The sequence below is a fragment of the Cetorhinus maximus genome, chromosome 14, assembly GCF_964194155.1.
Source record: "Cetorhinus maximus chromosome 14, sCetMax3.hap1.1, whole genome shotgun sequence".
Lineage (NCBI taxonomy): Eukaryota > Metazoa > Chordata > Chondrichthyes > Lamniformes > Cetorhinidae > Cetorhinus > Cetorhinus maximus.
The window spans coordinates 68,918,242-68,941,896 of record NC_135892.1 but is presented as its reverse complement, the minus strand read 5'-3'; the positions used below and the strand labels follow the sequence as shown (position 1 = coordinate 68,941,896).

Below are 23,655 nucleotides of genomic sequence, written 5' to 3'. Positions count from 1 at the left end.
AGCGCTTAACAGGTACTTTTTTGTTAGGAAATCAGGCCAACCTCTTTCTCTTGTGAAATTTAAAATTCTGAAGTTCTCTCATGTTTAACCATCACACTGTAATTGAAATATGAGACTTTATCGAAAGAAAGTTTGAGATCACAGGAGAAACAAAATCTTAATTTATAGTATTTGGACACTGTTAAGTAATACCTAGTAGCCAAAGAAAATGTTGCAGCAGTATTTGTATTAGATGAGCTCTGATGTGTTGCTCAGAGAGAAAAAAATGTTGGTTTTGAGTACTTGGTATTTTGAGCATTCATCCTCCTGAACAAATACTGAAAATCTATGTGAACAATCAGGGCCATATAAAAAACACTATCAAAATATAAACTTTTCTGTACCATCTTTTAGGATTAAGAATGAATATCTTCTTTAAAAAGACAAGAACAAAGTAAAAACCATTCTCTCTCTCATCCTTGCTATTTATTCTCCCCATGTGGCCCTCATCTCTGCTCCTTTAACTCCAAGGGAGGCAGACTTGAAAGGTTATAGTGGACAACTGTTTTAGTCACCCAGTGCCAGATCTGGCTGGACCACTTAAAATACTATCGTAGAGGTTCCCAAACTGTGGGACATGACTCCCCACACCCCAGCTCTCCAACAGTGGGGTCTTAGGATGAGATTTTGGAGTGACAAGTTCGAGGCAGCAATGGAAGCCGTGAAGCTCATTCTGAGTTTTAACAGCTGTGAGGACCCTTTAAATGTTTGTGTTATTTTGCCTGTTGGTGGGCATGGTTTCATTATCTGTCTTTGAGATTCAATTGCTGCTACAACCACAGCCTGTAAAAAAAAAAAAAGCATTTATTCCAACAGTTTTAAGATCCCCCCAGCTGAAAAACTCTCAACAACCAATCCCCCCCCACCCTACCACTTCATCCCACTCAACAACCCTCCCTCACCCTCGTCCCCCTCCCAAATTTTCACTGGGATCACAAAGTCGGAGGCATTAAAATGGGGTTACATCAGGAAAAATTTGGGAAGCACTGCACTATCAGGTGTTGCTCTCATCTGCTAAAACTGTTCATTATTCAATGATCATCCTGGAATGCAAAGGTAACCCCAGCTTCTTTTCTGTACTGCAAACCATCTTCTTAAACCCCTCTCGCTGTCCTCGCTACTCCCTCACCTGCAACAAGTGTGAAGAGCTCAGGGACTTTGTCACAAAGATTGAAACAATTTGATCAGCTGCTTCTGCCTTGTCCGTCCCTCCTTCCCACCCACTGGTCCCCAGGCCAAACTTCCTTCAATGCACCCTCTGCCCTGAATTCTCATTTTCTCCACTTTCTTATCTCCCTTCATGTGCTCTGAGCTCATTTTGTCGATGAGACACATCCCCTGCTCCCTCAATCCTATTCCCACTAAACTGCTGATCACCCAACTTCTCCTCTGGCCACCAAGTTACCCAATATTGTAAACGGTTTTCTCTCTTCAGTTGTTATCCCTCTCTCCTTTAAGTCTGCAATCATCACCCTGCTTCTCAAAAAACAACCCTTAATCCCACTGTCCTTGCAAACTACCATCCCATCTCCAACCTCCTGTTTCTCTCAAAAGCCCTTGAATGTGTTGCTGCCTCCCAAACCCATGCCATCATAAAGACTACCTAATTCAACCTCAGTAACATTTCCCAACTCCACTCCTGTCTCAGCTCATCTACTGTTGAAACCGTTGTTCATATCTTCATTACCTCTAGTCTCAACTATTCCAAAATGCATTCATGGCTGACCTCCCACATTCTATCCTCCATAAACTTGAGGTCATCTACTACTTTGCTGCTCTTGTCTTAATTTGTAGCAAATCCCATTCCCCTATAACCCTTATGCTTGCTGACCAACATTGGCACCTAGTCGAGCAACGTGTTGCTTTTAAAATTCTCATCCTTGTTTTCAAATTCCTCCACGGCCTTGCACTCCCCTACCTCTATAATCTCCTCCAGCCCCATATCTGTGCTCCTCTAACCTGATCTCTTGTGCATCCCCAGTTTTGATTGCTTCACTGTGCCATCAGTTACCTAGGCCCCAAGCTCTGAAATACCCTTACTGTACCTTTCCGACTCTCTACCTCACTTTCCTCCTTTAAGACACTCCTTGAAACCAAGCTCAAGCTTTTGGTCATCTGACCTGATATCTCCTTTTGTGGCTCAGTTTCATGCTTTGTTTTATAATGCTCCTGTGAAGCACCTTGGGGTGTTTCATTACATTAAAGGAGCTATATAAATAGAAGCTGTTGCTGTTATAAATAAGATTAAAAACATAGGTTGTACCTTTTAAAATGATTGCTGCTTCCATGAATATGGCCATGTGACAACTAATAGCCACTATTGTATTCCAGTAAATTTCGGAAAAAGCTGCATTAGGAGTTTGCCAGAGTGAATAATCAAAGTGCTGCAAGTGTCTAATTGGAAGCATGGGTTACCTAATACCCACTGACCAATTGAATTGCTAGCAAGTAACTGTAACTGGTGTTTTGTGGTTACTTTAGACCAATTGGATTAATAGAAGGCAATTCAATTAATTGGTCAATCAGATTGCCAGTAACGGAATCTCACAGTTAAAAATATGTACAATATGTATTTATCAGTTTTTACAGCTAAATTTTATTGGCACTGTTGAAACTTTGTTTATAGCATTTTTCACCTGATGGTTTAAATTGTCATTAGAGCAGTGACTATTGCTTGTTATGCTTAACTGTTTACTTTCTGACGGTGCTATTATGCAACAAAGCCATCAAGATTTTCTAAATGTGTTCCATTTGCTAGAGTTAAAATATCCTTCTGATTTTCACTCCCAGGTGTGGATTGGAGAATTTACTATATGTCATCCCAGTTCTCTTCAGCTCACCAGTTCTGGTAAAAAAGAAAGAGATTGGATGACAGTATTAATATATGTCTGTCTTTTTTGAAAGTATAGATATTCTTTCTGAGCATACTCAGTTTCACCATAAACTTCCATACATAAGCGAAATAGAAATATAGTCCTTTTATATTAAGTTGCACTTCACTCCATCACAGCTAATACATATCAATATTTTACTGATTTAACCTGAGGTGAAGTTATGATGTATATACTTTATACAATGTGACTGACTTAGCACCTGTTTTCCAAGATGCTACCTAAAATTCCTAAAACGGCCATTATCTTTTTCTAAGATTACAAAACTACAGTATGCTGAAACACGTGCCTTTATATCAACAAGCATTCAAAAATATATTGTCTTTCTTATTTCAACCAGCATAATCCATTTCCTCAGCCATATAGTGTTGTGATTATTAAATAGCAACTCTACCGTCTCATTCTTGCTGCAGATTCCCTCTGGGTATTCTCTAATTTTAAATCAACAGCAGAAGTCTCCAGTGAAGTCAGGATTGGGAGGGAAAGTACAAAGCTTAATTGAACGATTAAGACATTGAGGAGCTTTCAAGGGAAAGAGCGGTAGAGAAGTTTAGGAGAGTTCCTTCTAAATACCTCTGCCTCTCCGTCCCACTTTAGAGGAATTTTTTGATGCACTTTATAACTTGCTATTTTTCATATAGGTATCAGGTCAGGAGCAGAGTCACAGGGGGCAGAGAGCTTTGACAAAGCCACTTTGGCCACCAAGTCTTGGAATTTCACCAGCATGTCAATATGAAACATTGAATTGTCAGCAAACGGTGAAAGATGCAGGTCTGATTTCCAAGTTTCTTCTTGATGTCAAACTGCCATATGAGCCCATACTTGCATACATAGAGTGTTGTGTGTGATGGAATGCTTGTTTTAAACTGTTTTTACAATGGTTTTGCTTTAAAAATGGGGTTTATGTTAAGAAATTTGCTGCACTACTTAGCCAAATTTTTCAGTATTTGCACATTTCTTAACTCCAGTAATATTTCCTTTGTAATTTAAAGAATATCCTTCGGATGCTGTGGACAGTTCAGAAGAGTTAAAATATGCCACAAATAAGAATTCTCCTTTGGATGAACTGTAAGTTAACTTTCTGCTGAAAATTCAGAATGATTCAGTGTTGAGAATTTTGATGCGAAGTTCATTCTTCACACGTCCAGCCTACTTAATTTAACACTAATAAATAAAACCTGACATTTTTGCTCTCGAGCTCTATACTTCTGAGCATAAATATAGTTAAGAAGAAATAGAGAAAATTTTTAAGTGAGCCCAGGCTGATTTTAAAATCAGATTTGATGATAAATGTTGCTTTAAACCCTGATTTTTAAATGAGGAATGGGTACAGTGCACATGAACCTTAAAACAGGCTGCACTCTTAGAGAGTCCAAGAAAGTGGAGTCTATGCTGATCCTAACAGCCAGGCCTCATTAATATTACCTGACGTAACCATTCACTGGAATCATGGGCAAGAAGTTTGGCAGTCAGCAGTTTCATGAAAATAGTAAAGGAGGTAAGAGCTGTATTTTCTTGTACAAATTGGGTTTTGGGAGGGGATTAGGGAGCTAGGAAGGAAACTGGAGAAGGACAGTGGATCAGGACTAGAGAAGGGAGGGGACTTTGGAGGAGGGTTTTCTTAGTGGACAGGGAAGCAGCTGAGCAGATGGTCTCAGTGAGCTCTTCGTACTTTGTTGGAGGTGAGCATGGTGTTAAGAAGGCAATTAGTGGAAAAAAGAAGCTAGGGGTTATGTTTGTCCAGGCTGATTACAATGTACGTAGCAGTCTTTAATAAATCAGGCAATTGAAAACCAATAATGCATCCTGCTGATTTTTGCAGGACTCCATCCGCTATCCGGCACAACTTCAGGCTAATGTCTGTGTACTCCCATTATATACCAGGCAGTGGTAAAGCTGAGGTCACCACCTGTCACTCCAGATCTGCTGTCACTGTGGATTATATTTTCTATTCAGCAGCAAAGCACAATGTCTCTACACACTCAGGTAACCAATATCAGCAGCTTGTATGAATTTTTTTCTTTCTTTCAAAAACTGTTACAAAATTACAAGAAAAGGAAATTAACCAAATGGTCTTTATACCTGTATTAACTTAAGCTATTAACAGAGCTTAGTCATTTAAAATTGAATTGGTTTAATTTGTTTATTGCAAAAGTCTGCGCAAAAGAAGGGAGCCTGAAATTTTCTTTTATTGCGCTGCAATCATTCTGACAGTCAGTTGATCCTGCTGCTTAAAAAGCACGGTGTGTAAGAAGGCTTCACGCTCCCTTTCTTCTAACAAATGTAATGTCATTGCCACAAAATTACCAAATTAAACAGCACCAAGATTCTGCTTCTGTCTTTAAAAGGTAAGAACATGTATTTTAAAGACCACAAGACCTATGGGAACATTTATGTGGAAAAGTATTTTCTATACTTCCCTTTTAAGTGATTAGCTTCAATCTATAGTAATAAAATAACCTTGCATTTATACCACTAGCTGTGTGCAAAACCCTTGCTTTCTGCTCTCAGCTTTCCCATTACGATTCACGTTTCCACGCTCGTGACAGAAACTACCCATGATTCAGCCTAATGCTCTCACCTTTTATTAACAATTTGGAGAAGTGTGGAATTTAACATAAGAGTATTCAATGGTAACTTGTATTTATATAGTACCTTTTAATGTGGAAAAATCTCACAAGGTGGAGCTGTAATCAAACAAAAATGGGCACAAACCAAGGAGTTATTAGGAGAAGTAACCAATAGCCTGGTTAAACAGGTTGCTTTTGAGGAGGAGAGGGAGATGCTGAGGAAGAGGGATTTAAGGAAAAAATGGCAGAGCTTAGAGCCTAGGCAGCTAAAGATGTGGCCATCAATAGTGGGGTGAAGGGAGGGGTAGATGGACAAGAGGTGAGAGTCAGTATGATGATGAGTTTGGGGTGGGAGTATTGTAAGAGGTTACAGAGAGAGGGGCAGGCCATGAAGAGATTTAAGTATGAGGATGGTAATTTTAAATTTGACATGATGGTGGATCAAGAATCAATCTAAATCAGAAGGTACATGTGTGATGTGTGAACAGAACAATGTGAAATAGGATATGGACAGCAGAGTTTTATTGGCTAAGGAGGGGAGGATTGAGGTAGTGACAGAAAGACCCTGGAGATCATTAGATCAGTTGTGCCTGAGGGTGATAAAGGCATGGATGGGGGTTTCTGCAGCAGGTAGGCTGATGTGGAGGTGAAGAAAAGTACTGTTACAGAGATGGTGGTAGATGTTGATGGAGAGGATGGAAGTTAAGTTTGGGGCTGAGCAGAATAAAAAAAAGCTATATTTTTTATTCTTTCTTGGGATGTGAGCATCGCTGGCAAGGCCAGCATTTGCTGCCATTGAAAAGGTGGTGATTAGCCACCTTCTTGAACCACTGCAGTCCATGTGCTGCAGTTCAGCCTACAATATGACTTGGGAGGAAATGGAATTGGTGACAAAGATAGAGTTTGTGGCAGCAGCCATGATGGTGGTTTTAACAATGTTTAACTAGCACTTGACGTCAACAAACAGTATGAACACGAGGTAGTGATGGAGATCAAGAGAAAGGTAGGGAAATGGAGCTGACTATCATCAATGTTCATGTGGAAGTTAATTCCACGCCTGTGGATAATGTTGGAAAGGACAATATGAGGATAAGGAAGTGGGAGATGGCCATGGATCAATCCTTGGGGGACTCCAGAGGCAACAATACCCCCCAGAGTGGGGAGAAAATCTGTTGTTGGTGATGCTGTGGCTGAGATCAGCTTAATTAAGAGTGGAACCAAGTGAAGACAGTTCCACTGAGCTGGACATCAGTGGGGAGGCATTGGTCGAGAATAATATGGGTGTCCAAGACAAAGGCTACAGAGAGCATGATGAAGTATAATGCACTATAGTCTTAATTACAGAAGATGGCATTTGTGACTTTGGTTATGGTTACCTCAGTACTCTGTCAAGGAACGAGATTTAAACGGAGAGTTGCAGGATAAGTGGACATGGATTTGGAGGCAAGAACGCGTTCATGGACAAAGAAGAGGAAAGGGAGGTCGAGTATGTGATGATAATTTGCATGAAAACAGGAGTTAGGAGTGATTGTTTTAAGAGAGAGGTAATTTTGGCAGTTTTTGAAGGAAGGGGACTGTATATGAAGAGAGGTTATAATTTATGATATCAGCTAGCAAGGGGCCTAGGAATGGAAGTTGGATGGTCAATTGTTTAGTGAGAATGAGGTCAAGGAAGCAGGAGATGGATCTCATGGAAAAGATGAGCTCAGTGGGGGCATGTGGGTAGCTCAGAGAAAAACTAGTAAAAGGCACTGAGGGAGGAGAGCTCAGGGAGAAGCTTAGTGGGCGTGACACGTAGGGGCCAAAATTTAATGAGTTACTGAGCTGCCAACAGAACACAAGTATTGTCAGAAATTGTGGGGATGAGGTTATATACCTAGGGTTGGTGGGTGCCTGCCCAACTTCAGCCTGAAAAAAATGAAGTAGTGCTGAGTCACTGCAAGTAGCAGATTGAAGATCTACCAGGGCCAAAGGGGAACTGGTCCAAGTTTTTAAAAACACTCCTAAGGGAGCTGAAGGACACTGGACAAGTAATCAGTCTGGTCAGAGATCAAATACCTTTGACTGGAGGACTTTTGAGGCTTTTGCTAGGCCCTGAAAGGAATTTTTGCCAGCTGAAGAGTATAAATAGAGGAATTCCCAGGATAGCCTGGAAACCTGGTTTTATGAACTAATTTAGGTGTCAAGTGAACTTTGAGAGGAAAAGTATTCACTTGTGAACTTCAGTGAAAACACTGTTATATGGTTTTGAGCTATTGTGTTAATGGATGTCCAAACCTTCTCTTTGGGATAGAAACATAGCCTGCAATGAAAGGAATGTTGAAAATTTGGAGCTTTTGAGTGTTGTTAAAGTTACTGTAGTGGTCCAAAACTACCATAATATAATTTTACTGGAGCACCTTCTAATCTTGATATAGAAAGCTATTAATGATTGTACCCTATAGAAGCCTCCAATTAATAATTCATGTTTTAAACCTGCCAGATGTAATTTTGCTGGAAGAATCAACTCTTCTTGTTAAGATAAACTTTTACATTTTTAATTACTGAAAAATTGCTTAACCCAGCAGCCCACAATGCCAGTAATTTTTCTGGGGCCAAGTGCAGCATAAATGCTTCCCCTAGCCCTACAAGGTTATTGAGCCCCCCCTGCCTTCTTAAGGTTTAACTCCAAGTTGGACTTAATGGAGTACCTGCAGATTCCCTCCTGCCATGCCCGTTGAACATTTGCAGCTTGTTTAACCAATTCAAATGAAATCTGACCACAAAAATAGTTCTGACGCCTCACTTGAGCCACTGGACAAGTGGTACACCTGCCAGATGTACACCATTAATGAAAATCAGACCCGTTGACTTCCAACAATAAAACAACATTGACTGAAGTTTCAGAATAAGTTTACTTAACTGAAGATGGTACATGGAAACCAGAAAAGCTGAGGGGAGAAAGAAAATAAACTAATTAGGAGAAAAATTGGCATACCATATAGTCGCTCAATTATTTGTGCATGTGATAATTAATAACTCTCTGGATAGTAGAGCTGATATGGTGACAGAATTTTGGGACATAGGTCCACAATCTCCCCCTGCAGTAAACTCTGACCCTCATGGAGGCCAGATGTTTCACCAACAAGGAAGGAAGGAAAATTAATGGATGTGACACTTTGCAAAAACCTCAATAAAGAAACTTCATGGGCGGGATTTACCGCACCCGCCCACCACCAGGATCTTCTGGTCCTGCCTCAAGCCAGTGGTCTTCTGGCTGGGCCGCTGCCTTGCCCATGGCGGGTCCCTCCTGCGATGGGGCCGGAAAATCCCTGCCCATGGGTGAGTATGTTTCACAAACCTGTTTCACAATCCAGTACAGTTTTAGAAATTATATGCTTTATATAATGCAGTTGCTGATTCTATTTTAATATTTTCTTTACCTTGTTCTTGGAGACCTTCGCCTGTAATGTTTTTTTTATTATTTCTGTAGGAGGTGCTCCCTATGATGGTGACTTGCAACTTCTTGGAAAACTTGCTCTGCTTACTGAACAGGATCTATGGACTGTAAATAGATTGCCCAATGAAAATAACTCTTCCGATCACCTGCCTTTGTTAGCAAAATTCAGACATAAACTTTGGTATTAAAAGAGCTGCCTAATGATCTCTTCCTTCTGCACTTGTTCAGTATCTGATCCGGAATTATGTATTATGTGGGGTACAAAATTTTTACTGTGTATCATTTTTCACTTTTGATAAAATTCTGTCCAAAAACTGGAAATAAAAAGTTTATGGTTTATTTTCAATAAAATTTTTAATATGTAACAACACCTTATAAATATTTACTGTTGCGGAAAACAGTAATAATTAGTCCAAATGTATAAGTTCAAAAACTTGAGGGATACCTTTCATTGTGTCCAAAGACAGGGAAAAACACATAATTTGCACAATTTCATAGAATTAATATTAAAATGTTATCAGAATCCTTTAGGGTTAGGAACGAGCAAGAGTAGCTTGTTTTAGAGCTAGGCAACAAACACAGTGATGAAGAAATACCAAGGACAAAGTATCAGCTTGGCAAGCAGGAGATAGGACAAAGAGTTTCACAGGTTGGGGATGGGGACAGGATCTTTGTACGACTGGGCAGAATGAAACTTAGGAACACCTGGTTGGGGGGAGGTGGACAGAATATTGCAAACTTGAAGCTGGACATGGGAGCGGATAGGGCAGTAAATGGCACAGAGAGGATGTGGGTAAGGCTGAGTCAGGTCAGCTGAGACTGCAAGTTGCCTTGCCTACTCACCTATTCTGTCATGAACTACACCCCCCCCCCCCCCCCCCCCCCCCCGTCCCCATCACCTCCCACTAATTCGTCCTATAGAATGTTAACTAAAACTATTCCCAGCACTAAATTGGAATCTAGCCATTTGTTTTTGTAGCACTATATGAATGACTGCATCCTAGGTTACTTCAAAAAATACATTGACAGTTCCAATCTTAATGCAGGAAACTGACAAAAGGAGATAGTTACAGATTAATGCCAGGATACAGGCTTTTATGCCTCCTGGAGTTTCTGTATCTGTTTCAACGAAGTGAATGCACAGCAGAATCTCCGTGGAAATTTGCTCCTTATATTTTTTGTGTTTTCTATGTGCAGAAAATAAAAGTGGAGGAGGTTTGGTTTTTCAGGAGATGTATATAAAATGAAGAAGAGAAAGTAGCCAGAGCATTATATCATTGATGGAGATCTAGGGGATTTCAATGTCCCATAATTGAGGTGACTGTCTGTGTGGGTGGAGGAGCTGCTATGGAGGGTGAGGTTGAGGGACATGAGGAAGGCAAATATATTTTTGGAGGTAAGAGAGGAGGAGTTGAGATGAAGGTTGAATTCCCACAGTAAGGAATCGTACAGGCAGGGACTGAGGGCAGAAAGAAATAATTAAATTTCAATGAGGAAAATACCAAGAGACTTCAGAAAATGATTGACACAGAAATTAGAGTAAAGGCGTGATAGAAGGTGGAACTTGAAGGGGTAGCCTCAATGTTTAGGAAAATATCACCATCCATTCGACCAGACTCAGTAAAACCAAGGAAGTCTGTGGGCTTCTCTCCAATGATGAAGGATCTTATTCAGGTATGAACCTTGGCTGGATGGTAGCATTTGTGCCGCTGAGTCAGATGGTCATGGGTTTAAGCCCAGTCTGGAGACTTGAAGAAGAATCTAAGCTGGCACGCACTTCATTGCATTACTGAGAGAGTGCTGCATTGTTGGAAGTGCTGTCTTTCAGAGGAGATGTTAAACAGAGACCCTGTGTGCCCTCGGATGGATGGAAATATAACATGGCACTATTTAAAGACCAGTATCCTGTCCAATAACTTAAACGCCAACCAACACCTAAAGCAGATAATTTAGTCATCTATTATAGTGTGTGCGACATTACTGTGCCCAAATTGACTTCCATGTTTTGTACATTAAAACAGTGGCTACACTTCAATGACAGTAAAATGCTTTGGGGCATCCTGAGATCATGAAAGGCACTATGCAAGTGCAAGTTATAGTGAGATAATTTATTGAAGCACAACAAAAGGATCTTTCTTTCTACAAAGGTTCTGGAGGTGAGATGCTGAGTCATTCAGACTAGGAGGTTCCCAAGTAATTTGGTCTGCCTCAGATTAGCTGATCAAGATTGCAGTTGAAACATTATAATTGGTCTAAGCTCCCCTGGGCTGAGGACAGGAAAAAGGATTAGGGTCCTGCTTGTTCACATAATGTGATGGAAAGTACACTTGTATGGATGTCCATCACTGCAATTATTGTTTGTCCAAGCTGAGACAAGCATTTCTTTCGGACTTGGTTTCCTGATGTTAACAAACTGCAATGCTCTAATAGGCTCCATATTATGCCATTAGCCTAATATTATTAAAATATAAAGAATTTATCATCTGACAAAGTTTACGATTGGCAAGTATCTGCTGCAATAGATCAAAGAATTATTGCATGAATAGTTGGCAACTTGAACTTCAGGTCATGAACAGATTTTTAATCCATTATCATAATTTCAATCTAAAAGTGGAGGAAAAAATCTAAACTGGTGGTAGCGAGCAGGTAACGTTTTACCGGTGGCTTTTCAGACCATATCACCCCAAACTCGCCGCATTAATTATGCATTCCCAGGAAACACACCATTTCAATGGCTGGCGGGCTCTCAGTCACCTTGCCGCTTCAGCACGCCGGGCACCATATTTAAGTTCCAGCCGCGCGCACACCTCTCAGTGCTTCCAGCCCATGACTGCTGCAAAGAAGACATGGCCTTGAAAGGCAAAAAGACTACAGCCATTCAGTTCAACGACATGTCCCTCGAGCGCCTTTTGGACACAGTGGAAGCTTGCCATGATGTCCTCTACACCAGCTCTGACTGCAGATGGTGAGCAACCTCACTAATCTGGCTTGGGAGGCAGTGGCAGCTGTGGTCAGTGCCAATGTCCTGCAAAAGAGGAAAGTACCATTACAGGATAAAGGGTCTGATACTTTCTGCAAAGGTAATTCACTCTACTCACCACTCTCAACTCATGCACTCACAAACCCTTCACACATCCACACGGATCTCACACCTCAAGGATCAACACCACTAAATTTCACACACACCCTCACATCTCCTTCAGGCTCATACCCTCCCAAGCTCGTGTCCTCATCCTATCCAGGCTCCACTCACCGCACAAGCATTCCATGAAATGCCGTATGTCCTACTCACACTCTCCATCTGTTTTCATGCAATAGAAGCTTTCTTACATCGGCAGGAAGAGGTCCCAGACCCGAGCTGGAGTAGCCCACATTAGGCCCCTCACTCGGATTGAGGAGCGTGTCATCGTGCTGACTGGTGAGTTCATGGACCATGCCTGCGGCGACGGTGAGGTTGGCGGTGAACACCTTTGTAAGGATCCTGCACCACGTCATCTCTCTCTCAACACAAATGTGAGTGCTCTCTCTCCTACTTTTGACTCTGCCGCCATGCACTACTTATCTCTACTTTGGCTCACAGGGAGCTCTGCCAAGCGACTGACACCCTCAGCTCCATCCAGGTTCTCACCTCCAGCCAAGAGGACACCTCCTCCATTGAAGGGCTGGAAATAAGCAGCCTAGAAGATCTGTCACAGTGATTACCCACACCCTCCATCATTGCAGAGAGACACACCTCAGTGGGACCTGGATCTACAGCAGGCTCAGGTTCATAATCTGGTGATCACTGCACGGACACGTGTCAGAAGCAGCAGGAGGCAGGTTCGGCTGAGGTTCCTGGCACTCAGAGGACTGCTGAAGATCAGGCATCTGTGAGGTCCGAGTCAGATGACGAGCCTCTAGATTTGGCCTTCCAACTCATCCTGGAGAGTCAGCAGAAGGCGTGGGAGCATCAAGCAGAGGTATTGGAAGCCCTCAGCAGCGTGGCACGTGAATCAGTGGAGTGCGTCCACCTGCTCTCTGATCAAGTGGTGCCCACATGTACTTGTATGGAGGTCTCCATGGGCAGAATGGCAGACTCGATGGAGACACTGGTCCAGCAGAACGTGGAGATGTGTGCAGACCTGCACGCCATCGCTGGAGCCATGAATGAGTTACTACAGTGGCAATGTGAGAGGGAAACAGAGCTCCTCAGTGTCCCTCCAGGTGCTTCTTGCCCTCAAGGAATCAGGCCGGGGCCCCCGACACCCGAAGGGAGGAGGAGTGGCAGCTGGTCACCCCTGGGTCATCCGCTCAGGAATTTCTTTTTTATTCATTCACGGGATGTGGGCTCGCTGGCTGAGCCAGCATTTATTGCCCATCCCTAGTTGTCCTTGAGAAGGTGGTGGTGAGCTGGCTTCTTGAACCACTACAGTCTATGAGGTGTAGATACACCCACAATGCTGTTAGGAAGGGAGTTCTAGGATTTTGACCTAGCAACAGTGAAGGAATGGTGATATATTTCCAAGTCAGGATGGTGAGTGCCTTGGAGGGGAACTTCCAGGTGGTGATGTTCCCATCTATCTGCTGCCCTTCTCCTTCTAGATGGTAGTGGTCGTGGGTTTGGAAGGCGCTGTCAAAGGAGCCTTGATGAATTCCTGCAGTGCATCTTGTAGATGGTACACACTGTTGCGACTGTGCGTCGGCGATGAAGGGGGTGAATGTGGGTGTGGTGCCAATCAAGAGGGCTGCTTTGTCCTGGACAGTGTCCAGCTTCTTGATTGTTGTGGGAGTTGCGCTCATCCGGGCAAGTGAGGAGTATTCCATTACACTCCTGGCTTGTGCCTTATAGATGGTGGACAGGCTTTTGGGAGTCAGGAGGTGAGTTACTCATCGCACGATTCCTTGCCTCTGACCTGCTCTTATAGCCACAGTATTTATATGGCTAGTCCAGTTCAGTTTATGGCCAATGGTAACCCCAAGAATGTTGGTAGTGGGTGATTCAGTGATGGTAATGCCATTGAACATCAAGGAGTAATGGTTGAATTCTGTCTTGTTGGAGATGGTCATTGCCTGGCACTTTTGTGGCACGAATATTACTTGCCATTTGTCAGCCCAAGTCTGGATATTGTCCAGGCCTTGCTCCATTTGGACATGGACTGCTTCAATGTCACAAATGGTGCTGAACATTGTGCAATCATCAGCGAACATCCCCACTTCTGACCTTATGACGGAAGGAAGGTCATTGATGAAGCAGCTGAAGATAGTTGGGCTGAGGAACTCCTGCGGTGATGTCCTGGAGCTGAGATGACTGACCTCCAACAACCACAACAATCTTCCTTTGTGCTAGGTATGACTCCAACCAGCGTAGAGGTTTCCCCCAATTCCAATTGACTCCAGTTTTGCCAGGGCTATTTGATGCCACGCTCAGTCAAATGCTGCCTTGATGCCAAGGGCAATCACTCTCACCTCAACTTGTGAATTGAACTCTTTTGTCCATGTTTGAACCAAGGTTGTAATGAGCTCAGGAGCTGAGTGGCTCTGCCAGAGCCCAAACTGGGCGTCAGTGAGCAGGTTATTGCTAAGCAAGTGCTGCTTGATAGCACTATTGATGACCTCTTCCATTACTTTACTGATGATCGAGAGTAGACTGATGGGGGTGGTAATTGGCTGGGTTGGATTTGTCCTGTTTTTTGTGGACAGTACATACCTGGGCAATTTTCCACATAGCTGGGCAGGTGCCAGTGTTGTAGCTGTACTGGAACAGCTTGGTTAGGGGGCAGCAAGTTCTGGAGCACAAGTCTACCGTACTATTGCCGAAATATTGTCAGGGCTCTTAGCCTTTGCAGTATCGAGTGCCTTCAGCCATTTCTTGATGTCACGTGGAGTGAGTTGAATTGGCTAAAGACTGGCATCTGTGATACTGGGGACCTCTGGAGGAAGCCAAAATGGATCATCCACTCAGCACTTCTGGCTGAAGATTGTAGCAAATGCTTCAGCCTTATCTTTTGCACTGATGTGCTGGGCTCCCCCACCATTGAGGATGGTGATATTTGTGGAGCCTCCTCCTCCAGTTAGTTGTTTAATTGTCCACCACCATTCACGGCTGGATGTGGCAGGACTACAGAGCTTGGATCTGATCCGTTGGTTATGGGACCGCTTAGCTCTGTCTATCACTTGCTGCTTATGTTGTTTGGCACGCAAGTAACCCTGTGTTATAGCTTTACCAGGTTGAGACCTCATTTTTAGGAATGCTGTCCCTGACGTGCCCTCCTGCACTCTTCATTGAACCAGGGTTGATGTCCTGGCTTGATGGTAATGGTAAAGTGGGGGATATGCCAGGCCGTAAGGTTACAGAGTGTGTTTGAGTACAATTCTGCTGCTGCTGATGACCTACAGCACCTCATGCATGCCCAGTCTTGAGTTGCTAGATCTGTTGAAATTTATCCCATTTAGCACGGTGGTAGTGCCACATGACATGATGGAGGGTATCCTCAGCGTAAAGTTGGAACTTCGTCTCCCCAACAACTATCTGGTGGTCATTCCTACCGACACTGTCATGGACAGATGCATCTGCCTGAGGCAGGTTGGTGAGGATGAGGTCAAGTATGTTTTCACTCTTGTTGGTTCCCTCACCACCTGCCACAGACCCAGTCTAGCAGCTATGTCATCTAGGACTCGGCCAGCTCAATCAGTAGTGGTGCTACCGAGCCAATCTTGGTGATGGACATTGAAGTCCCCCACCCAGAGTACATTCTGCACCCTTGCTACCCTCAGTGCTTCCTCCCAGTGGCATTCAACATGGAGGAGCACTGATCATCAGCTGAGAGGGTGGTACGTGGTAATCAACAGGAGGTTTCCTTGTCCATGTCTTACCTGATGCCATGAAACTTCATGGGGTCCAGAGTCAATGTTGAGAACTCCCAGGGCAACTCCATCTCGACAGTATACCACTGTACCGCCACCTCTGCTGGGCCTGTCCTGCCGGTGGGACAGGACATACCCAGGGATGGTGATGGTAGTTTCTGGTATATTATCTGTAAGTTATGATTCCGTGAGGATGACTATGTCAGGCTGTTGCTTGACTAGTCTGTGAGTCAGCTCTCCAATTTTGGCACTAGCCCCCAGCTATTAGTAAGGTGGACTTTGCAGGGTTGACAGGGCTGAGATTGCCGTTGTTGTTTCTGATGCCTAGGTCATGCCAGGTGGTCCGTCCGGTTTCATTCCTTTTTTTGTGACTTTGTAGCGGTTTGTTACAACTGAGTAGCTTGCTAGGCCATTTCAGAGGCCATTTCAGAGTCAACCACATTGCTGTGGGTCTGCAGTCACATGTAGACCAGACCAGGTAAGGACGACAGATTTCCTTCCCTAAAGGGCATAGTGAACCAGATGGGTTTTTACAATGATCAACAATGGTTTCATGGTCATCATTAGGCTTTTAATTCCAGATTTTTATTGAATTCAAATTCCACCATCTGCGGGATGGCGGTGGGATGTGACCCTGGGTCCCATAGTATTACCCTGGCACTCTGGATTACTAGTACAGTGGCAATACCACTACGCCATCACCTCCCTCAAACCTCAGAGGCTGTCCTTTCCCTCCAAGTCCCCTTTGCCTCTGAGCCCCTCAACCTCATCCTCTGTCACCACAGAGGGAGCAGCTGGTCAACGAGTGATTCTGGAGGGAGACGTGTGTGTGTGGCAGAGCCTTTTGGAGCCTCGTGCAAGCACTCTAATACGCACACAGACCTTTCACGTATCAAACTCACCTCAGTTTCCTAAGCATTTTGAATGCTGCCTGCTGGGGGCGCTTTCAATTGTCCATCTGAGCTGACCTGCATCTCCACCCACTCACTGAACGCACTCCCGTGCAGCACCTGATCTCGCCCACCATGACTATCATTTCACTTTTAATTTGGACAACTGGATTCGGTTTTTTTGTGTGGTCCCCATCTTTTTCCCTCCCCCAGTCACCCATTTCCTTTCCCCCATCACAGTTGGCCCCCACCCTGGGCATCAACTTCCACCTCCCATCCGTGACCTACCAGCCATAACCCTTTTCCTTCGGGGATGTCCAGGTGAACTCGCACGATCCCTTCCTTCCCGTAAAACCCACTTCCATCTACGTTCACCTCCCTGACCTCCTCCTTCCCACTCCCAGGGTCCATGTCTGTCTCCGGGTCCCCACCAAACACCCTCACCGTCCCTCCTACCGCTACTGTCGAACCCTCACCCTCCCACCCTACTGCCTCAATCTGCCCTCTGCCATTCTCAACATTCCCTGTTACCATGCCCACCCTCAGTTTGCTCCCCAGGAGGTAGTTATGGACTCATCAGACCCCTCCCTCACATGTTCACCTGGACATCCCCCCCACTCGGGACCCCTTCTTCCCAGGAACTCCTTCCCCCCTCCACTTAGCCCTCCCACCCCACTGGACTCCTCCCCCGCTTAGTCCCTCCCCCTTCCGACTCCCTCAGACACCCTTACTTCTTCCACCACCCTTAGTCCTTCACCCTCTCCCAACTCCTTCCTCCAGCCTTACCTCTTCCTCCAGCCTTACCTCTTCCACCAGCCTTACCTCTACCTCCAGCCTTACCTCTTCCTCCAGCCTTACCTCTTCCTTCAGCCTCACTTCTTCCTCCAGCCTCACTTCTTCCTCCAGCCTTACTCCTTCCCCCTTCCTGACTCCCTTATGCAGCCTTACATCTTCCTCCACCTTTACTCCCTGCCCTCTCCACAATCCTTTCTACCCCCCCCGGACTCCCTCCCCTCTCCGCATTCCTTCCTCCCCCTGGACACCCTCCCCTCTCCACACTCCTTCCTCCCCCTGGACTCCTTCCCCTGTTGGTACTGCTTCTCCCCTCCGAACTCCTTCCCTTACACCTTCCACCCCCACCTTACACCTACCTCCCCAGTTGCCATCTTGTACACACGTTGCGCCTGTTTAAGCTAAACAAAATAAATAAAATAATTCACTGACTCATTCCTCAGGGCAATGCCTTGACCAATCAGGGTCATGCTGCTTTGTTTAAAATTCAAACAATGTTTGGCAGTTGACTGTCAGACACCGTCAGTTGGTGCATTCCCCATGGCAACATCTCTACCAATCAGAGTCCACTTGCCAACCAATCAGTACTCTCTTCTCATACAGTTTAAATTGTTGTTTCCCCAATATGTTAGCATGCTTGCTAAGTGGCCTGATGAGTGCAAGATGAAAAGCTTTGACATGCCTCTTTTTTCAGCAATACTCAAGTTCTGTACTACCAAACAACAATCTGGTTCAGCTTGAGACAGTAGCCAGGAAGGGAATTGAAATTGATGGCTAGATGGCAAAGTTTGAGATTGGGGCTAAAAATAATAGCTTCAGTCTTTCCAATATTTAATGAGTAAATTTATGCTGTAAGGCTGGATGCTGAACAAGCAGCCAGACAACGTATGGATAGCCCAAGGTTCAAGATAACATTCCCTCTAGGGTTTTTTCAGAGGGCACATTGCTATTTATAGGGACTGACTTGAATACAACATGTGTGACAACTTTGGGTTGCTGCATGGCAGCATAGCTTCTTGGGAACACTGGTGATTATGAGACAGAGCTGTGTACGTTGAACCTGGTACATTTTCAGATGCTGTTAGCATGCATCAGCATGTAAAGGAGAAATAAAAGGCCTTATAAGAAATAATGTTAGCAAGCTTTACTGCAGGGATGGATTTTAAGGAGGTTTTTAAAGATAGAGAGGTAAAGAGATCCAGAGAGTAAAATCAATGAACCCAATGGTGAATGGAAATGAGCAGGAGATGAATGGGAGGCATGATTCAGAGAAACAACATATTTGAGAGGACTTATACAGCTGCATGAGCTTTCAGCTGTCTAGTGGGCAAGGCTGTAGAGAGATCTATAGCCCAAGAGCAGAATGTAAAATTTAGTACCCTGGGGGACAGGAAATTAGTGAAGACCAGTGATAACAGTGGTTATGAACAAATGGGACCTTGTACTGGATGTGAACAGCGAAAATTTGGGCATTTTGAAATTTGTAACAGGACACCATTAGTGGTCAAATCTGAAACGGCATGTATAAAGATTTTGGTGCTGGTGGTATTGAAATGGGGTAAAGATGAGCAATGTTGCATATGTGGAAGCAACACAGATTGAATCTGAGAGTGCGGTTGTCAAAACGGATGATGTCATTATGTAATTTAGGGAAGAAGCTATTTGTAGATATTTTAATACTGAATCTTTGTTGAACATCAGCTAAAACTAAGTCCACAAAAAATTGAAGGAGAAATAGAAACAAAAATATGTGTTTTGAATAATACTGTATCTATATTGATAATTTTGACTTCAGATTTTAATGGCAGGTTCTCTTTTTTGTCAAATCGTATTAAATTAATTGATTTCTAGTCATGGATGCATTCTTTTGGATGGATTCTTTCTTTTGCCAATTATCATTGTCCTGAACATAATTTACTTCAGACTCGGTAGCAGTTACATGGACAATTACCTACCAGTGCCTTCCCATTTGGACACTAAGGGAATTAAGGGGTACGGGGATAAGGCGGGAAAGTGAAGTTGATGTAATAATTCAGCCATATCTTATTGAATGGTGGAGCACGTTTGATGGGCCTATTCCTGCTCCTATTCCTTATGTTCTTGCTATTAGTTTCCATTATTTATGTGTTTGCCTTGACTATTAGTCTTGACAGGTTATTCAACTGTGGGACAATTGCATCTCATTCTGCCCTCACCTAACTATTTTCCTGCTTAACCCAAGGAGCATAGGCTTGTTGTAGCATTCCTGTAGATACCCTGGCTGAGCTGCACACATTAAAGACCAGACATCACGCCTTGGGTGATCTGAATGGTTTAGCTTCTTGCTAGATTAAAATCACCACAACATTACAGGGGCCCAAGTATATATTAAACATCTTGTTTGTAATATTGCAATGAGCTTGGAATTATCCTGATTGGTACATGTTATATTTTTTTCTTCAATGATTTGATTGATCTATGGTGTCAAATGGTTAACATGGATTGATGCTGGAATCTGGTTATATCACAGATACAATTTGTCATTTCATGTAACTAACAGCAGCATCAACCAGCCCCAGCAGGTGCCTTAAGATGCTTATTGTCCTAGAGGTGTTGGTCTGAAACTGGAACTGTGGAGCAGTTAAAAAGAATGAGCTTATATGGGCCATAAATTAAACTAAAATTTTTATTATGGCATAGCTGTGCCTGTTTCATGAGCATCTGCAGAGTACATGAATTGACAAAATGGCATTCAAACACTTAAGCATTCCCATGCATAGAGCTTACTAACAGAGGACTATTCAATACCAGATGAAAAGTTAGTCTTTAGGGGATTGGAAATCAGAAGCAAGGAAGTAATGTCTCAGTGCACAGAGCCCATCAAGAGTTTGCGTTAAGTTTTAGGCACCAAGCAGTAGGAATGAAATGTTGGCCTTATAAGGGATACAACTGAAATTCATTAGAATGATATCATGGCTTAAAGGGTTAAATTGTGAGGCCTGGTTCCATATGACCTTGGCTTGTATTGCGTAGAAGGTTGACAGATGATCAAAGTATTTACAAATTCAAATAGGGTAAATATAGATAAATGATTTCCTTTGGTGAGGAAGTGCAGATTAGGGGTGTAATAAATTTAGAGCTAGGCTATTCAAAAAATGAAACACTAATTCACACAAAGGCTAGCAGAAATATGGAATTATCTTCCCCAAACGGATGCTTGAAAAGTCACAAGCTTAAAGACTGTGATCAATAGATTTGTTAGGTAAGTCCATCGAGGTTTATGGTACAAAGGTAAATTGAGTTATTCAGCCTATTCTTTGTTATTTTTAGCATTTTTAATCTGCCAGCTTTTGAGACTCAGTCCCTAAACAGCAATACTCGCCAGCCAATCAGTTTACGGGTTTTATGTGATTTCACTCCCTGATTTCTATTTTTGAATGCAGCTCTGACTTTCCACAGGAGCAGCAGCAGAGGCAGCTGAAAGTCCCTCTGCTCTCTCGAGGAGTTTTAGTCCCCCTGCTTTCCAACCTCTCCCCGCTTCTCTCTCTTGGGGGTTTTTAGTCCCTCTGCTCCCCAACCTCTCACTGCTTTTCTCGGGGGTTTTAGCCCCCTCTGTTCTCCAGAGCTGAAATACAGATAAAGCATGGCAGAATAGGCTCCATGGACTGAAAGACTGATTTGTGTTGCTATGTTCATCTTTAACCTCAGAAGGAAGATATTGTAACTTGAGTAAGATGTTTCCATTTTTCACATCAGTTTTCTGGTGGCCAAGTTAAGCTGTAGGAACTGGTTTGAGACTGCCAAAATTTGCATCATGTAGAACTCTGGAACCAGTAAGACAGCAGAGATTTATTGCAACAGTCCGGGCTGAATCCTTCACACAGTCCATGCTACTATTCAACCCCCTTGGCATTTCAAGTCACACGTCAAAAAACATAAAGGAGAGGTCATCCTTTTGTGTAACTTTCTCAAGAATGCAAGTCAGAGTACCAGTTCACTCAAGCAGTCGGTGAAGAATGCTTCTTATCGTCATTTTATGTTAAGGGACTGCCATCAACTGCCAACAGTAGCATTTAAAGGTGCTATCTTCTGATTGGAAGCCATAAATTCATAGGTCTGACAGGCTACTATCAGATTAATTTATCTCTGCACAGTGGTACTAAACGAGTAGAGCAAATTCCATTCATCCACGTAGTTCTGGCGGGACTCAGTTTCACAACATGATGCAAGACACCCACACAACCAGAACCACATGAATTTGTTATAGCACAAACTGAAATAATTGTCTCTCAGTTACAGATTCACTTTTAAAAAAAAAGAAATGAGAGCCTAGGAAGCAATTGTGAAAGAGACCACAGTTGTGGCATGACACAGATTGTCCAAATAAATGGGTCTTCTGTACATATGGTTAATATAGGTTTCATGGTGCAATCCATTCTCTAATTGCCCTTCCTGATGAGCAATGCAAGGAGTTTTCTGTCTTTGAACATTGTTTTCCACCAGGCCACATTATAAGGTAAAACCAATGTTAGAGTTCATGCTCATTCCAGATATTTACTTTCTCTTTGTAGCTAATGCAAAGTTCACTTCTGTAGGTAAGCTCTTACTCTATGAATCGAAACATGATCTTGTGTGGAAAATTGTCTGGAATAATGTGCCTCAGTTGAACAATGAGAACTTCTATTGATGCCAGGTAGCAGGTAGGATTTCCAATAAGCCTCAGGTTACCTGGAAAGATAAATACCAGCCACAGTAGACATTGCCTAACAGACTATAAACTTTCACACAGGTCTATTACTCTAGTTTAAGTGTAAAAGATACTGAACCAAATCACATGCAGCATTCTGGAACCAGTTAACAGGATTAAAAAGAGCACTGGAGGCCTTAGTGCAAGAGAGGGATGGAAGGAGAGAGGTCCTCTGTCCAAAGGAGGCGCTTGAAGGCAGTGTGAACAGACAGCTGTCACAATACTGTGAAGACGATGAGAGCAGACAGCTGGCCAATGTCAGCAGTGTAGCTGCAAGGACCTGGATTCCATGCTGTGAGAAGATGAATGACTTCACAAGAGCGTTCAAGGTTTGTAAATGTCACATACCCACCAACTGCACCACTGGATTAACACAGTTTTCACTACCCTACTTCTTTCAAGAATACCAACACAATCAACGACACCTCATACTTCATATTTATATTTTCACCTCCTCCTCATGCACTGCTGGAAGCCTTACATCCACATCACTCAGCTTCCCTGCTCTGTTGACAAACGTGTGACTGATACCTGCCAGACTGTCCCAAATCCAGAGGATAAGCCATTTATATAGAGGGGAGTGCGCATGACCACACCATTTAGATGCTTCATGAATGTCCGGCCCACATGAAGCTAGGAATTTCAAAACAGTTGTTTGCCACTCCCTTGGGGGTAAGAAATGGGTCATTCCAGCTGAAAAGGAGATTTTTTAAAAAAGGATCCCCTTTGCAACAATCACTTTTGTAAGAACCCATAATTGTAGACCACATTCCTCTCAATGACATCCAAGTAGAACAGCATCATGTATCACGCAGGCATATCTTATGTTTAGGGCAAGGGATGAAGAACAAAGGCTGACTAATTTTAACCCGAGGCTGCTCAGTGAAGCCATCATGGCTTTCTTCTTTCTTACTAGGTGAACCGGCTGGGGTGGGGGTGAGGGGAGGTGTTGGGGAGTGGGGCATGCAATTGGATCTGGGGCAGGAGAACCACAGAAAGGTAAATAACTTAAATTTCTTCCTGTTTCCTTATGGGCCAGAAGGTACAGGAGTGCTCCTCTAGGCCTGGCAAGGAAACCTTGAGCTTTCACTGGCCCAAGCTTCCCCACCCTTTTCACCCATGATGGCATTCTGGCCTCCTTCTCGTCACTTACTGACAGTCGCTGCCCTTTGCTTCGACTACTTGCTGCCTGAAATACACCCCCACCAGCCCATTGGGAAGCCAACATTTCCTTCTGGATTGAGGTGGAAGACTGACAGGGCCCATACAGTTGAAGCCGGGGAATTAAAATCCTGGCTCTACATTCCATAAAATTAATTAGTTAACACGTTAAAAGGCTAGGAAAATATGGGCCAGAATTTTATGACTCTATCGTGGCAGGGACCGGGCTGTGAAATGCGGCGAGTCATTCTAAACTCTATTGACTTTGGCAGGACCGTAAAATCATGCTGGCATAACGTTTCCT

At 43.5% G+C, this 23,655-nt stretch overlaps 1 protein-coding gene across 7 annotated transcripts in view; it reads left to right on the top strand.

The window, feature by feature from the left end:
• The window catches only part of angel2 (angel homolog 2 (Drosophila)), a 41,946-nt gene extending 32,656 nt beyond the window's left edge, over nucleotides 1-9,290 (top strand). For all 7 annotated transcript variants that reach the window (XM_078557051.1, XM_078557048.1, XM_078557049.1 and 4 more), the window contains 4 exons: nucleotides 3,572-3,701; nucleotides 3,923-3,998; nucleotides 4,753-4,916; nucleotides 8,973-9,290. In XM_078557051.1, coding sequence (XP_078413177.1) covers nucleotides 3,572-3,701; nucleotides 3,923-3,998; nucleotides 4,753-4,916; nucleotides 8,973-9,127 — 525 coding nt within the window. In that variant the 3' untranslated portion in view covers nucleotides 9,128-9,290. The remainder of the gene's footprint in view (nucleotides 1-3,571; nucleotides 3,702-3,922; nucleotides 3,999-4,752; nucleotides 4,917-8,972) is intronic.
• Nucleotides 9,291-23,655: the final 14,365 nt, after the last annotated feature.